Genomic DNA, 15,544 nt, shown 5'->3' on the forward strand with positions numbered 1-15,544 from the left:
GCGCATCAGTTTTTTAGACAAAGTTCAATGTCCGCAATGGGGTAAAGGTGAATCGGACAGCACCTTAGCTTATGGAAAGACTATTCAGAAGCTTGATGGCGCAGGGGAAGAAGCTGTTCCTGTGTTCTGAGTATAGTGAATGCTTTTATGCTTCTGTACTTTCTGCCAGATGGAAGAAGGAATAGCCGTGGTGAGATAAGTCTCTGACTATGTTGGCTGCTTTCCTGAGGCAGTGTGAAGTGTAGATGGAGTTAATGGCGGGAAGTCAAGTCTACATGATAGTTTGGGCTGCATTTATAACTCTCCTCAATTTTTGTGGTCTTGTGTAGAGCTGTTCCCTAACTAAGCTGTGATGCCACCCAACAGTATGGTTTCTATGGTATATCTGTAACCAAACAGTATGCTTTCTATAAACCAGATAACTTTAAAGCATGGGAACCAGGATACCAGTGATTTGAAAGAGAGTGCAGGATCTGGGCTCCCAGTGAATGTAAGTGAGGCAGCAAACATCACCTGATAAGCATTGGGATTTCTGAGTCATAGGTTTGTGAATAAGCAGAGTTTTATTGTATGTACTTCATATCTGACGTCAAAATTAAAAGTTACTAGAGACTCTAGACAGCTTGAGTATGACCACCTTGCATTGGAGAGAGTTTGGAACAAATTTATTTGTAATAAGGTGTGAAAAAATGCAAGTGCTTTACCACTACGTAGATCAGAAGTTAAATTGAAATAGGTTTTAATTATTTGGGATTTACATATTATATCTTTTAACCATTTGATATTTTTCAGCTGGCTCCAGCACCGCATCAAATAAGCAAGGGGTGAGAGTCTCTGCCAATGATACTGGAGATTACTTAATGGTAAGAATTATTTTCAAATTGATCATACTCAGCCGACAGCTAGAACAACCTGACCTTCGGCTTAGTTACGACATCAAGACGACAGATGGCACAATGGGCTAAGTGTTCGGCTGGCAACCGGAAGGTAGCTGGTTCGAATCCCGCTTGGAGTGCATACTGTCGTTGTGTCCTTGGGCAAGACACTTCACCCACCTTTGCCCGTGTGTGTCCTTGGGCAAGACACTTCACCCACCTTTGCCTGTGTGTGTGAATGTAATTATGTGAAGCACTTTGGGGTCAATGCAAGTTGACTAAAAATGTGCTATATAAATAAAGAAATTTAATTTAATTTAATTTAGTTGAGACTAATTCTGTTTAAGCATTTACAATATTAAAGCAGAAGAATGAGTTTTGATCAATCAAAATTATTAACTTTGGATGTAATTAGACCAGCCTTATGATTAAATTAGCTGACAGGTATTCAATAAGGAGTGACCTCCTTATTTCCAAAGCTTTTCCAATATCGGCAAAGCACATAACCTCCTCTTGCCTGGATACGTGCAGATCCAACCAACTCAAGAAACACAGCACCATCCAGGATGAAACGTCTGATTGATTATTGTTGCCAATGAAATGCAGCACATGATAAAACACACCAGTCAATAATTTTGTCTAATAACTATAGTTCTTTATTAATTGTGATTAGTTCAAACAGCTCAACGATTCACAATGTATTTCAAAATAATTACTTAACTCTTTAACATCAATCTGAAGAAGGGTCCAGACCTGAAACGTCATCTGCATAACGGGCTGGTGAAGAAAGCAATGTGTGTGTGTGTGTGTCCACACTGACAGTCGCCGTTCCAGTTGCCGGTTTTTCAGGTGACAGCCAGCAACTTGACAGTCGTAGGCACTCGCCTGAAAAATTGCCTAAGAAGGACAGGCCCATTATAATGGTTTGTTTTTCTGTTACATCTGAAGAAGATTATTTCAAGTCATAGAGTGATACAGTGTAGAAACAGGCCCTTTGGCTCAACTTGCCCACACTGGCCAAGATGTCCCAGTTACACAAATCCTACCTGCCGGCGTTTGGTTCATATCCTTCCAAACCTGTCCTATCCATGTACCTGTTTAACTGTTTCTCAAATGTTGGGATAGTCTCTGCCTCAACTACCTCGTCGGGCAGCTTGTACCATACACCCACGACCCTTTGTGCGAAATTTTACCCCTCAGATTCCTATTAATACTTGTCCCTCTCACCTTAAACCTATGTCCTCTGGTCCTCATTTCACCTATTCTGGGCAAGAGACTCTGTGCATCTACCTGATCTATTCCTCCCATGATTTTATATACCTCAATAAGATCACCCCTCACCCTACTGTGCTCCAAGAAATAAAGTTCCAGCCTACTCAACCTCTCCCTATAGCTCAGGCAACATCCTTGTAAATCTCTGTACCCATTCCAGCTTTACATCTTTCCTATAACATCGTGCCCAGAACTGAACACAATACTCTAAATGCGGTCTCACCAACTTCTTATACAACTGCAACTTGACCTCCCAACTTCTATACTCAATTCGCTGATGAATGCCATGTCATGTATTATCATCAATAGCTCTCATCAGTTCGCTGAAGAAAATGAAATATTACTCAAGCAATCTTATTCAATACTGAAGGATGAATTATAAATTAAAGATGATGAAAATCAGGAACTGTTTTCTGCTCTTGCCGATGCTCATGAAGTTTCATTATTTGAAGTTGTGAATCTAAATTTTGGAAGTACACTACTATTCACATTCACTGTAGTACATGGAGAAAGGGAGACAAGGCATGATATTAGACACACAGACATTCAGAATTACTTAAATTTCAACATTTCAGATTATTTTAGTCACTTTAGTAATCTAGGAAATCGAACAAACAATTTTCATGCACAAGGTCTTTCGAAAAGCAGCACTAAATAAACTAGATCATATTTTTTATTTATATTGCACGAAGAATAAATATATTTTCCAGGAGTTCCCCACATTTCCTGGAAATTATGTCATGATCTCTACTATATCCACCTTAGAGAACAAATCAGGCCTTGTATCCTAGAATGAAAGCAGGTCATTCTACATCAAGAGGGACAGCCTAAGAAGAAGTAAAGAAACCGATGTGCAGAAGAGCGCAAGCACCTTTGCTTTCAGATACTACGCAATAGAAATATTTAAATGAGTATATCTTTATGTGCAAGTATTTCGGTTGCCTCCAGGAACAGTGGAGAGAAGCAGAAGCAGAATGCCACAAGGACAGGAAAGTAGCCACATGAATCCAATTGACATCCACTTTATTTGATTCATACTGCAGCCACTGGCCTGACACTCCAGAGTAATTAGAATAAGCAAAAAAATTGAATTCATGCACCAGGGAGACACTACCCTAATGAACAAGGGTGATTATGCTTAACACAATATGGCATTGTTCCATTTATTAATATGTTTTAGGGTGGAGGATGTGTTGGCTTTTATTTTTGCATTATATTCAAGAGAATGGTATGATGGTGAGAAACAAAAAAAAGAACAAGGATTGTTGATGAATGGGGGAATTGGTATTAAGATTGGTGATGCTATATTTGAAGTACAGGAAGCCTCTTATGTACCAATTCTATGTTTCTATGTTTCTAATTCCATCCTGAGAATTGTTGGTAAACTAGGTTTCCAAGTCAAACAAACTATTTGAATGATTAACAGTGACATTTATCTGTTGTGTAGTTGCAAAGGTACAGAATCGAAATGTCCCAAAATCTAATCCTGGTTTCAATAGCCTTTCATTGATTTGATAAAATATTTGACAAGTGTCAATGGAAGAGATTGGTCTTGCTAGTTTCCAGACAAAATTTCTTAAGTGATCTCTTGCTGTGAACCAGCAGATGAGTCCTTAAAAACAATGTATCTGTTTGATTACTGTAGTAAAGTTTTCTTTTGAAGACGGGTTTCTTTTTAATTAACTAGTTGTTACCCCTATTCAATAACTCCTGAAGATGTTTGCATTTCTCAAACTTTCTTGGCTTGAAAAATGCTTTAAAAATCTATGGAGAATTTGCACAAGGGCGGATTTGCTGAAGTCTTCCATAACCTCGGGAGCCCGGAGTTCAATATATTCAGCCCGGCAATAAAGAGATGGTCCAGGTTTCTATCTCTGAGGGTTCCTGAACCAAACTAGCTGCTGGATCATGCACATTCTGGATGAAAATGTTTTTGATTGATTTATAGGAAGAAGATCGTTACAGACAAATGCTCAACCGTAGTGATAGTGAGAATATTGCCAACAACTACTTCAGGTCGAAGCGTGCCAGTCAGATCTTGAATACGGATCCTGCTCGAAGTCTCAGTAAGTATCATGACAGTTCACAATTAAAGGAGTTAAACTAATTATATAGGTATGAACATTATTCCATATAAGCAGAAATATCAAATTTCAAGTCAGGAGTTAGCTGTGCAGGTCTGATAGCAAATGTGGACAAAATATGGTGTTTCTGCTTTTAATGGAAGGATTTGTCCTGGTTCAATGATCACAACTGCAAAATTTGTTTTAATATTCCTTACATTATTCTGCATTAAAGCAGTCTTCAAAACCTCTGATGTGGGTGTCTTTTGAAATCTGAGAATTTTGGCCTAATTTTTTTTGAATACGTGCCGAGTAGCTTGGAATAGGCGACATTTTGGTCGAGACCCTTCTTCAGGCTGGTTTCTACCTGAAACGCCACCTCATCAGTCTGAGGGTCTCGACCCGAAATGTCCAGTGAGTATCCAGTCCTGTGTCCATAATGTTTCTGTTTGGTCTGCCATAGTCAAAGGATTGACCGTTTTTTAATTTATTGAACAGGTTGTTGCTATTCAATGTTTATCAGTATTTAAAGCTCAATAGTTAAAATGGGCCTTAAGTGGGTTCACTTTACATCTTATCAACCATTTGATTTGAATGTGAGTGAACTCATGGTGAGATGCTGAAATTACAATTGGTCCAGAAACTTAAAAGTGAAATCTAACTGTGACAAATGCAATCAAATCTGGAATTAAATGCTTATCATGATACCTATTCTACGAATTGTTTGTGTGAGATCAGATTTATATTAATTGATTGACATTAGAATGAGTAAATCATACAGAATTTAGCTAAGAATACTGCACTTGCAACTAATCTGGCATATGATCTTATGATCAGCTGAGATTATTTAAATTGGTATGTTTACAAAACTTTTGAATTATAATGTATCATGCAATTTTTCACATTGTTCTATTGTTTCTTATAACAGTGCATACACAGACGTCAGTGCATAGCGTATCTCTTAACAATGGGTCACCTTCCCATGCTGTCTCCAATCTAAATACAGTGTCTCCAACCCAGCCGCCTGATATGCCCACGCCAAGGCCTTTCCGTTTGGAATCACTGGAACTACGTGCGCCATCTGCCAAAACCAAACGCAAGAAAAACAAAAACAATCCTTTCATGGACATTGCCTGATGCATAAAGGTTACAATAAAGTATTGTTTTTAAGGTATTTGTTATATTTTCTCTCCCTTATGCTTTTATTACTACAAACAGCATTCTGGCATGAGCTTCTACCAATGCTGATGTAACACCAACTGCTCAGAAGTGTCCAAGAAAATTAATGCTACTGTTCCAAGGCTTATTTTTGTGAGATAGTGTCTTACTCGAACCTCCTGACAAATGCTTGTCTGTAATAGAGAAGTTCTGTTATTTCACCATTGCGACCTGTATCCTACTGTTCTCTAATGCAACAAATGGCTGTTCCAAAGCAGCATACAACAATGTTATTTATTGCTATTCTTCAATAATTTGAATATATATAACGTTAAACTACTGATGACAATTTTCCATGTAGTTCATATCATCAAAAGCATATTTTATCAGTTCCGAATGTCACCAAATCATTGTTTATTATAATAATCTGTTTCAACTCCCATACTACTCTTTAATTACTTGAACCCATTTATCACAATCCACTATATCGAAGAAATCCTGATTTGTTTTTATTTATTCTTTCAAACCAGACACTTTTTCAACTTCCATTTCCCTCTCAATGATTAATAACTGAATTGATGCACCTTATTTTCTCCCTACTTTTCTGAAGACATTTGTGTAATTTTAAATTCTGGAAAGACAGTTGTCTGCATGTCTGATCAAGTTACTGTCTCTTAAATTTCAAGACTTTCTCTTTAGTTTGTCTTTATATAATATAAATGATTACCTTCGTCATTACCTCTAAGAACTCAAATTTTAATACTTAATTGAGTAATAAAGCAGCCAAATTTCAAAAAGGTTCTGAAATGTGTCTATTGTTCCAAATGTTGTCCAACACTTTAATATTATTCCCATATCTGGAAATATTTTTAACATAGTCAACATTGTTTCGCAATGTACCATAGATTCCCACTTGATAAAACAATGATTTATTTTTACATCACATAAATGCACAAAGCCTTACAAGGAGTTAAAAGAACAAGGTAATGAGGTAATTCCACCTCGCTTTTAGCCTCTAGACACAAATTTATTGCACTTTCTTTAATAGGAGTACTATGACCTATAGTTTGTCTGAACTTTCTTCAACAAACTCTTCAGCCTCTATACTCATGGTTTTGACATTAAAATGCACTGCAGTATTCTAATCCAACATCTTTTACCAGGAGCTCCATTTGTATTTTCTTTCATTATCCAATCTACTTAATTTATGTGTCTCTTACTGATGTCCTGCCCTGTTTCAGGTTAAATTGTGAACGTATCTTAAACCTGTTAAATCATTGTAAACAATTCTACTTTTCACACATTTCAAACACTGTGGAAGTCCTGCAAATTATGTTGTTTTAATGGAATCAAAAGTGCTGGTTGAAACTGGCACCTATATTAAAAATAAAGATATAGCCTGAACAGCAGGGTAATGTTCACAATATTGAGGCTGGTGAATACAAAAATTATCAATGTCAATGCCGTCTGCTGCATTTCTTCAGTGAACAGGAGCAGAGAGTCTGGTTGCTTATTTGCTGCCTTTAGTAATGTCACACAAATAGTGCTGATAGCATAACCCTTTGCAAATATCACTCTTGGCTGTAATTGGTGTCACTGTGTTCTTGTACTTGTTGAAGCAGATAAACAGAAACAAGCATTTTACATTCAAAATTAACAGTCAGTCACTCTCTGGGTTCCCCTTTGATTCCAATAATTGTTTCTTGGTTCAACTATAGATTTTGCAGATAAACATTTTGTATAATGTAACACTGAACTCTAGGTTCCTAAATTTGATCATCAGTTTAATCTAATAAATCTCAGCTGAGGTGAATTTGGAGTGACAAAATTAGTTTTAGTGGCCTTAGGTTGAGCTAAACTGCTATCAATTATTCTTGTGTGGATGTCGAATGGGAATATGCATTAGATTTGGCACTGTGTTGTTCAGTGAAACAGTATATTGTCACATAAGGTGAGGTGCTTAGGGAAGTTGGCATCCATGGATCTGTACACTCGGCCAGAGAATAATTTGGAGAGCCTGACTTCAGATTGTACCGATGCAGGAATAACATCTCAAGCTTGTCCCCCGTCCCCTGCCCTGAATACATTGTACAGAATTTGATTGAACCGATTGATTTGCAAATATTATTCAAGCTTGGTTTGACAGGAAATCTCACTGCCCAAAATTCATACTAAGCCAAATAGAGCAGATAGCTGCGTTAGCTAACCTGAAATAAGTCAGAGATGTTAGACTTTTATAATTGGTCACAGCTCTCCAGGTGAGGGAATGGCTAATTAAATGTATTAACACCCCATGAGCATGTGTGCAAATGCTTAATGGGTATTGGATCAATTCTCTCTCTCTGTACTTTGTGCTTGAGCAGATTTGGTGGTTGCTGATACATTTGGGACGGTCCTCAGAACGTCCATGAGTCCATGAAATTAGGTAGGAAGAAATTGCAGCTAGGAATTGGAATATGAGAAGTATATGTGAACATTCAAGTTGCAGGAAAATATTTTTTTTTAATTAATTACACTGAAAGTTGAACAAAGCAATCAAATTCTATTAAGGTTTGCTTTTGAAGACAAAAATATCAGAAATATAACTAACAATCCTTCAATTGGGACTGTTTTTCTTAAATAATGAGAGATGAGTATAAGTTTTGGTGAATGAAATTTAAATGCTGTTATTTTGAATGTAAAATAAGGTTAGGCGGAAATGAGCATAATTGTTCTCATAAATTTGTAAAAAAAATCTTATACTATGTATTCATGACAGAACTAATTTATGTATTATGTTAATCGAACTAAATTATTTGTTTTGTTTTTAGTATCTGTGCTGTTCTGTAAATATCCAGAATAAAGTTTAAAGAGAAACGTAAGTTTTTTTTAGTCTTTTGGATAAAGAATACAATGGATTTAGAATACTGTTACAGTGAATCCTATAAAGTTACCAAATCTATTCAGCCTTCCCTATTTCATCTGCATGTGGTGTAGGATAAAACTACACAGATAACAATTGCAAGCTGAATGAAACTGCTTCAACTCTGCCCTCGAGGCAGTGAGAGGAAGATCCGCTTCTATTATAATTACTAATATAATCCTATAACTAATATATATCCGTGCATTTCTTTGTGATTTGACTACGTATCTGTTTCTCTATCTCCTGCTGTTAGTATGTCTATAGAATATCCGCTGTCTTTCTTGGTTCTTGGTTCTTGGTTTCTTGGTCCTCCAAAATATTCCAAATGGAATTTAAACTGGAGGTTTAAATTAAACTAGATGCAATCGTATCTTTGCTATATTGTGGCAACCAGACCCACATGCAATACTCCTGCTGTGGTCTAACCAAACTGTTATGAAAATTGTACCATGAGCTCCGTGCTCATATATTCTATGCCCAGCTGATGAAAGGCCAGCATCCCATTTGCCATCATTATCACCTTTTTTTTCCATGCTGCCACCTTTAGGAAATTATGTTAATCTACCCCAAGATTCCATTGCTGCTCAATATCACGTGGAACCCTACCATTCATGGTGTATGTTCTTCGTTATTGGATCTCTAAAAATGTAACATGTTTCCCTTATTTGGTTTAAATTCCATCCACCATTGCTGTTTCCAATTTGTTATCTGTTTAATATCATTCTGTGACTCTCTTCCTCACTATCAACAACACCATCAATTCTGTGCTCTCTGTAAAATTACTAATTATACTTCCCACGTTCATAATTAAAATGTGAACATGCATAATGAACAGTAAGGGTCCCAGGACCTACCTCTGTGGTAAGCAATTGGTCAGAAGATTCCTGAGAAGCAATCGAAAAAGCAATTCTCTATTATCTCCCTTTATCTTCTATTATCTGGCCAATTTTGGGTCCAATTTGCCAACTACCTTGGATCCATGGACTCTGAATCTTTTGGACTAGTATTCCATGTGAGACTTTTACAAAGGCCTTACTAATGCCCATGAAGATGGCATCAACCATACTGGCCAATTGATATATGTTATTACTTACTCAAAAAAACACAAATGAAATTCATCAGACAAGATGTCCAACCAAGCTAAGCCATTCCTGATCAACCCATGCCTTTCCACACAGCAGAAGCACTATCTGCCATAGAGAATAAAAAAGTTAAGGAACATTTAGAATCTTCTTCTATAAAAAGCAGTTGATGCTGGGTGGATTGTTAATTTTTAATCTGCATTTGATAAATTTCTGTTCAAGGGATTAGTGCCAAATGTGAATATATGGAGTTACATCACATCTCAATCCCGATGGCACTGAACAGTTGAACAAGTTGATGGAGCTAAATGGCCACATTTGTTCTTATGTTCCTAGTGAACAACATTGTATGCATATTTGTGATTAAGTATACTGTTAAGATGTTGTGTTTATAACCAAAAACAATTGTAACTTACATTTAATAATTCCATTAAGGAGCTGATTGTTTACTTCAGGAAAGGAAAGCGGAGGGACAGAGCAGCTGTATTCATCGAAGGGATGACGGCAGAGAGAGTCAACAGCTACAAGTTCCTAGTGTAGATAACACTGGCGATCTGGGCCCAGCACACTGAAGCAATTGCAAAGAATGCTCACCAACACCTGTGCTTGCTCAGAGGTTTAAGGAGATTTGTTAAGTCCCCAAATAGTCTATTGAATTTCTAAAGATGTACCATGGAGAGCAAACTGGCCCAGCTCAGTAATTTGAATTCTCAGGAATGAAGGAGGCTGCTGAAAGCTGCAGACATTGCCAGTCCATCATGGTCTCCCCACCATCCAAGGGATCCACATCAAGCGTTGCCTCAAGAAAGCAGCTAATATCATCGAAGAACCACACCACTCTAGTCACATTCTCATCTCGCCGTTGGGAAGAAAATACAGGAGCCTGAAAATCATTACATCCAGGTTCAAGAACTTCATCTATCAACCACCCTGCACCACCCTAACCAGAACTCTTACTACCTCAGCACCAAACTAATGTAGACTTTGCATTACCAAATTTATACTATGTACTTTGGCTTGTACCATCATGGTCTGGTTTACCTAAAATAATATAATTTATTGTATATTGTGCTTAACGTGCCCTTAAAAGCTGCAAAGTAAGGATTTCATTGTTCCGGTCTCAGAGTATATGACACATATAGGCTCCTGACTCTCTTGAAGTTTGAAGGCAAATAACCCACAGGGGGCACTCTTGTGTTATTGTAGATGTTCAACACCCAGAACCTGGAGCATTCCTTATCATTTACACTTTTTTCTTAAATTAAATATATTTAATCCTTAAACATGGACACTCTTTCAATAAAATGGGAAAATAGTGAGCAAATCCTTACAAAGATCAATGAAAAGTGAAACTATGCCCTGCTATGCATAATTTTATAATCCCCTGGAACAATTTACTGGCATCAGGTTAACCCAAACCCAAGAGATCTCAGAATCTCCTTCCTGCAATAAAGCCACAGATGATGCTCCCAGTGAATCACTTTGTCAGTGCTTAGATTTCTTCGCTAAAGAACTAAGGAAAAGTATTGACTGCTGGTCCTCAGATCTCTGGGCCCTATGTCTGATAAAAACCCTCAAATGGAATCCCCTTTTGTAAGGTTCGGCTGAGCTGTGTCCTGTCTGACATTGGTCATCATCCCTCAAAAATGTATTTGCATCTTAAAAATGTTGGCACTAATCTTGCAAAAATTCAGAGTAAACTTGTGTTTTCTACATTTTCTTTACATCTTGTATATGCTTACAGAAAATCAAAATAAATGTTGGACAATGTATGCTTCTTAACAGATCTGCTTTTTAATCTTACTTTAAGTAATTTCTCAAGAAGTGTAATAAGTACATTTGTATATTTGCATGTAAATTATTTGTATAAAAATGCCAATACTGATTGTCATCTCTAATGTCTTATTGCATCCTTTTATGATCTCCATTAGTTACTTATTTTTAAGGGTAGTTCTTCAGCAGCTGTTTAGTTCATCAGAAAGGATCTTCCTTTAAACTTAATTATAAATAAAACCGAAATCAAAACATAATGTTATTTTGCTCGTCTGATACACATAGAAAATGTCTCCAGAGAAAGGATCAGTCAGTAGTGCAAGTTCTGATTACATCTCTGGTAACAATCTTTGGATAAGATCTCCCAATTTATGCAATGGAAATTCTTACAATGTAAACTGACTCCAAGATAGTTTCCACTCGACACTAATGGCTAATCTCGCTTTAATGAGGAGTGCGTTCTCAGCACGACGACAAAATCAAAGGAAAGCTACTGGGGACTGCAAGTCATCCAGTTAATTCCATTTTGGTGTTTGTTTTTATTGTTTACTAGACTAAGTGGGACCCGTTGGGTCCCTGTCACACTGGAGGCCTGCTCCCCGAAAGCAACCCATTCCCCAACGCAATATTCCACCACTCACCTGTTCCCCCAATGCAACCCGTCCTCCAATGCAATATTGCACCACTCACACATAGCCCCCAACTGCGCAGGCACGGCTCATTTCCCCATATCCCCCAGCACCCCCTCCCACTCTTCACCCTCCCTCTTCTTTCTCCTCTCCTCCTCACCTTCCCCAATCCCTCCCTCACTTCTCCGTCTCCTTTCCCCTACCCTCAGTCACTCCCTCCATCCATAAAAAGCAGTATCTGCAGTTCCTTCCTGCACAGGTCATTCATTGTTAGCTGTGGTTTAGACCCAGTTGACTTAACGATTGGACCAGTTTGTACTGTGTGTGTGAGTTACTCAAACTCGGCACAAACTGCTCGGCCACCCTGCAACCCGATTTTCCCTCCCTCTCTCTGCCCACTCCGGCGCAGCCACCGCTCAGCCCGTCCTCGTCCAGTCCGACCATCCGCTACTGCTGCTCGGCCCATCACCCGCTGCTGTCGCTCGGCCTGTCCCCGCCCTGCCCACCCGCCTCTCTGCCTGCTCTCTGTCGCTGCTGGGCCGGGCCGCAGGGGGGGGATGGAGTCATATGGGCACCACGAGTTTCGATGAGCTGGTGGAGAAAATCGCCTCCAAGAAGGCCGTGAGGGTGAGTTTCCGCAACGGCGGCGGCGGAGGAGACAGACCCGGGGGGACGGGTAGATGGGACCGCCATTGCTGCAGCGGGGGAGAGGGGTGAGTGATGAGGGAGAAAGAGATGGGACCAGGGCCTCCACTGGGTTTCCATTGAACCCCCCCCCCCTCCCCTCTCCCCGTAGCCGCCGCGGGTGTTTGGAGAGATGACAGTCAAGCTACTGTGAGGAGGGGAGAGGAGTTTGTGAGTGAGGCGGGACAGGCCGCCGCCGGTGGGCAGGAAGGGGCGTCGCCGTCCCGGCTGTGGCATTGACTGACAGAAGAGACCAATCTGCATGGTGCTGACTGAAGGAATTTGCGCATGCGCGTTTTTTAAACCTCGATAACTTTTACAATATACAACCAATCGAAACAAAACAGTTGCACTCGCAGCACAGGAGAACGGTGAGTAACGTATCGCGTACCGTTTTTGCGCAAATTGAAAAACCATGCATACCGGAAGAGCACAAGATCAGAGTTTTAGAGATAGATAGATAGATAGATAGATAGATAGATAGATAGATAGATAGATAGATAGATAGATAGATAGATAGATAGATAGATAGATGCAGTAAATTCCTCTCCCAAACAGCTATTGATCTTTTATAATTTTAATGATTTACAATAGATAACACTCCTTTTCCAATATATTAAAAGCACATGAATTTACGCCACAAACACAGATAAAATGGAAGTTGAGAGCTTATAATTAATGTGTTCTCGAATATTGAGGTACACATGAATAAACAGGGAAAAGGATGAAACGTCATGCTTTTGAGCTAATAGACCGAAAAGGAATCCTTGTATAACATCTCAGACCTGGCAAAGTAATTTTGTTGTCACTCGTGATGTTGTGATCTTAAATGTGTCTGTTCCTCCACCTGAAAATCATACAAGATATACAGAAGTGAAGAATTGCAACAGTTCCATACGCAACCAAATGGAAGATTGGTGATTAAGGGACTGGGAGATAAGGAGGCACCAGGAGTTATTTGCCCAGGTGGTCTGTTTCTTATGTAAGCAGTTTCAGGGTCATAAACTCACTGCTGCATGATCAGATGTTTTTGACCTTTTCTAGAAATTCTGTGTATAAAATGAAAGGATTGATGGGCAAAGAATTATGCGATTGTAGAGACACTAGGAACAGCAGATGCTTGAACCTTTAGCAAAACACAAAGTGGTGGACTAACTCAGTGGGTTAGGTAGCATCTGTGAAGGATTGGATAGGCAATGTTTTGAGTTGGTCTTCAGTCTGACCCACTGAATTTACCCAGAATTTTTAAGTTATGTGTTAGTAGCTGGTTGGAATGGAAGTGAGTATTTTTTTAAACAAACTTGGGGCCGAACAAACAACTAATTCCTCTGGATTTTAATCTATTATCAGTCGACCACATACCAGTAAGAATGGGCAGACACTTCATCCTGCTTTGGGTCAATGCTGAGGGAGCTCCGTTTTGAGAAGAAATGGGGAATTATTTTCTCCCCAAGAGGATGGTGTGCATCTAGAACATTCTGTCTGAAAAGGTGGTCGAGGCAGAAATCCTTGCTACAATAATAAAGTTCCTTGAAGAGTTGTGATCTGCAGGCTCATGGATCATGAGCAAGGGGGTGGGATTAGGTTAAGTAGTGATTCAGATATCATTGGTTGAATGTACTGTGTAGTATACTTTCTATGATCTGTTTAATTTTTTGATATGATACATGCCAGAATAGATGAGCTTGAACTGTTGTTGTGCTATTGGACGTTAAGGTGCCTTTTCATAAGTTGCCACACTAGCTCATGAAGCAAAATTACAAATGCAAAATATTAGGGTAATAAATGATCATGGATTGATATTAGATCGATGTTTGATTAATGGACAAAACTCAGAGTGCAAATACACAGACAATTGTTTTGTTAGAAACCTGTGATAAATGGAATGTTTTGGGGATTGATTCTGGACTGCAGCTATTCACAACACATCAATGATTTGGATGAAATTTCTTTTTTATTTATTTATTTAACCTTTATTTAACCAGAAGTCTCATTGAGATTAAAAATCTCTTTTACAAGAGAGTCCTGGCCAAGACAGGCAGCAGCACAGTTCCACAGTTACAGATGGGAGAAATTGTGGAAGATGAACTATTGAATGCCAAGACTGTTGAGGTGGGAAGTAAAAACCAGAAGACCTGTTTTCATGCTCTTCAGAATGAGACATGAGAGCAGAGGCATTGGAAATGGATGAGTTGAGGTTGAGGGCTTTATTGAATATGGTAGAGGAGAAGGAAGACATTTAATCTGGAATTAAAAAGGAATACTCTAAACTATACATTTAATCTGGAGAAAATGAGTGGAATTGAAGAAATTGCCATTATGAGGACATCCAGGTGAATTAGTGTGTTGATGGAGGGGAACTGTTTAGGGTTCTGTTTAAAGAAATGCGGAGGGCTTCCTGGCCCTCCTGATGTGAGATGGACATGCAAAGAAATTATACATCCAAGGTAAAGCTGTACTATTTTTGAATTTTTGAATTGGAAACTTTCAAAGAGGCAGTGGATTTACGAAGTGGCACGGATGTAAGTGGGGAGGGACTGGAGCAGGGGAGAAAGAATAGAGTTAAGTCAAGTGAAGAATAGAATTCTAGAATTTGCTGGAATTTTCTACGTCACATCCAGTAGATTAAACAAACATGATTTTCCTTTTATCGTCCAATTTTTTTTTTCCATGGTGTTTTTCCATTACATCCTTCATTTTAGGATCCAGCATATTCCCTCCCACTCACATTTGGTTAAACTGGTCAGTATTTCCTGCTGTCCTCTTGCCCTTCTGTCATATTTGATGGATTACTCTCATCTGCAATCCTCCAATCCACAAGATTAATTCCAGAATCCTTGGAATTTGGTCAGATGGTAAACAGAGCATTCACCATCACTATAGCCTCAATGACTATTGACCAGTGGCACTAACGTCGGTGGTGATGAAGTGCTTTGAGAGGTTCATCATGGCGCAAATCAACTCCTACCTCGACAAAAACCTGGACCCACTGCAATTCACTTACTGCCACAACAGATCAACGGTGGATGCGATCTCGCTGGCTCTCCACTCTGCTCTGGACCACTTGGACAACAAAACTCATATGTCAGGCTGTTATTCATTGACT

At 38.9% G+C, this 15,544-nt stretch overlaps 1 protein-coding gene across 4 annotated transcripts in view; it reads left to right on the forward strand.

Moving 5' to 3' along the window:
- The window catches only part of kif17 (kinesin family member 17), a 36,343-nt gene extending 25,116 nt beyond the window's left edge, over positions 1 to 11,227 (forward strand). For 3 of the 4 annotated variants that reach the window (XR_004416539.1, XR_004416540.1, XR_004416541.1), the window contains 4 exons: positions 793 to 863; positions 4,096 to 4,213; positions 5,139 to 8,225; positions 9,788 to 11,227. Coding sequence is in view for 1 of the 4 variants with exons in the window: in XM_033048064.1 (XP_032903955.1) it covers positions 793 to 863; positions 4,096 to 4,213; positions 5,139 to 5,347 (398 nt within the window). In the remaining 3 variants the exon portion in view is untranslated. Of the gene's footprint in view, positions 1 to 792; positions 864 to 4,095; positions 4,214 to 5,138; positions 8,558 to 9,787 lie in introns of those variants that run through there. The other variant, XM_033048064.1, reaches the window with a different exon arrangement.
- Positions 11,228 to 15,544: the final 4,317 nt, after the last annotated feature.

This window comes from Amblyraja radiata, chromosome 31, assembly GCF_010909765.2.
Source record: "Amblyraja radiata isolate CabotCenter1 chromosome 31, sAmbRad1.1.pri, whole genome shotgun sequence".
Classification (NCBI taxonomy): Eukaryota; Metazoa; Chordata; class Chondrichthyes; order Rajiformes; family Rajidae; genus Amblyraja; species Amblyraja radiata.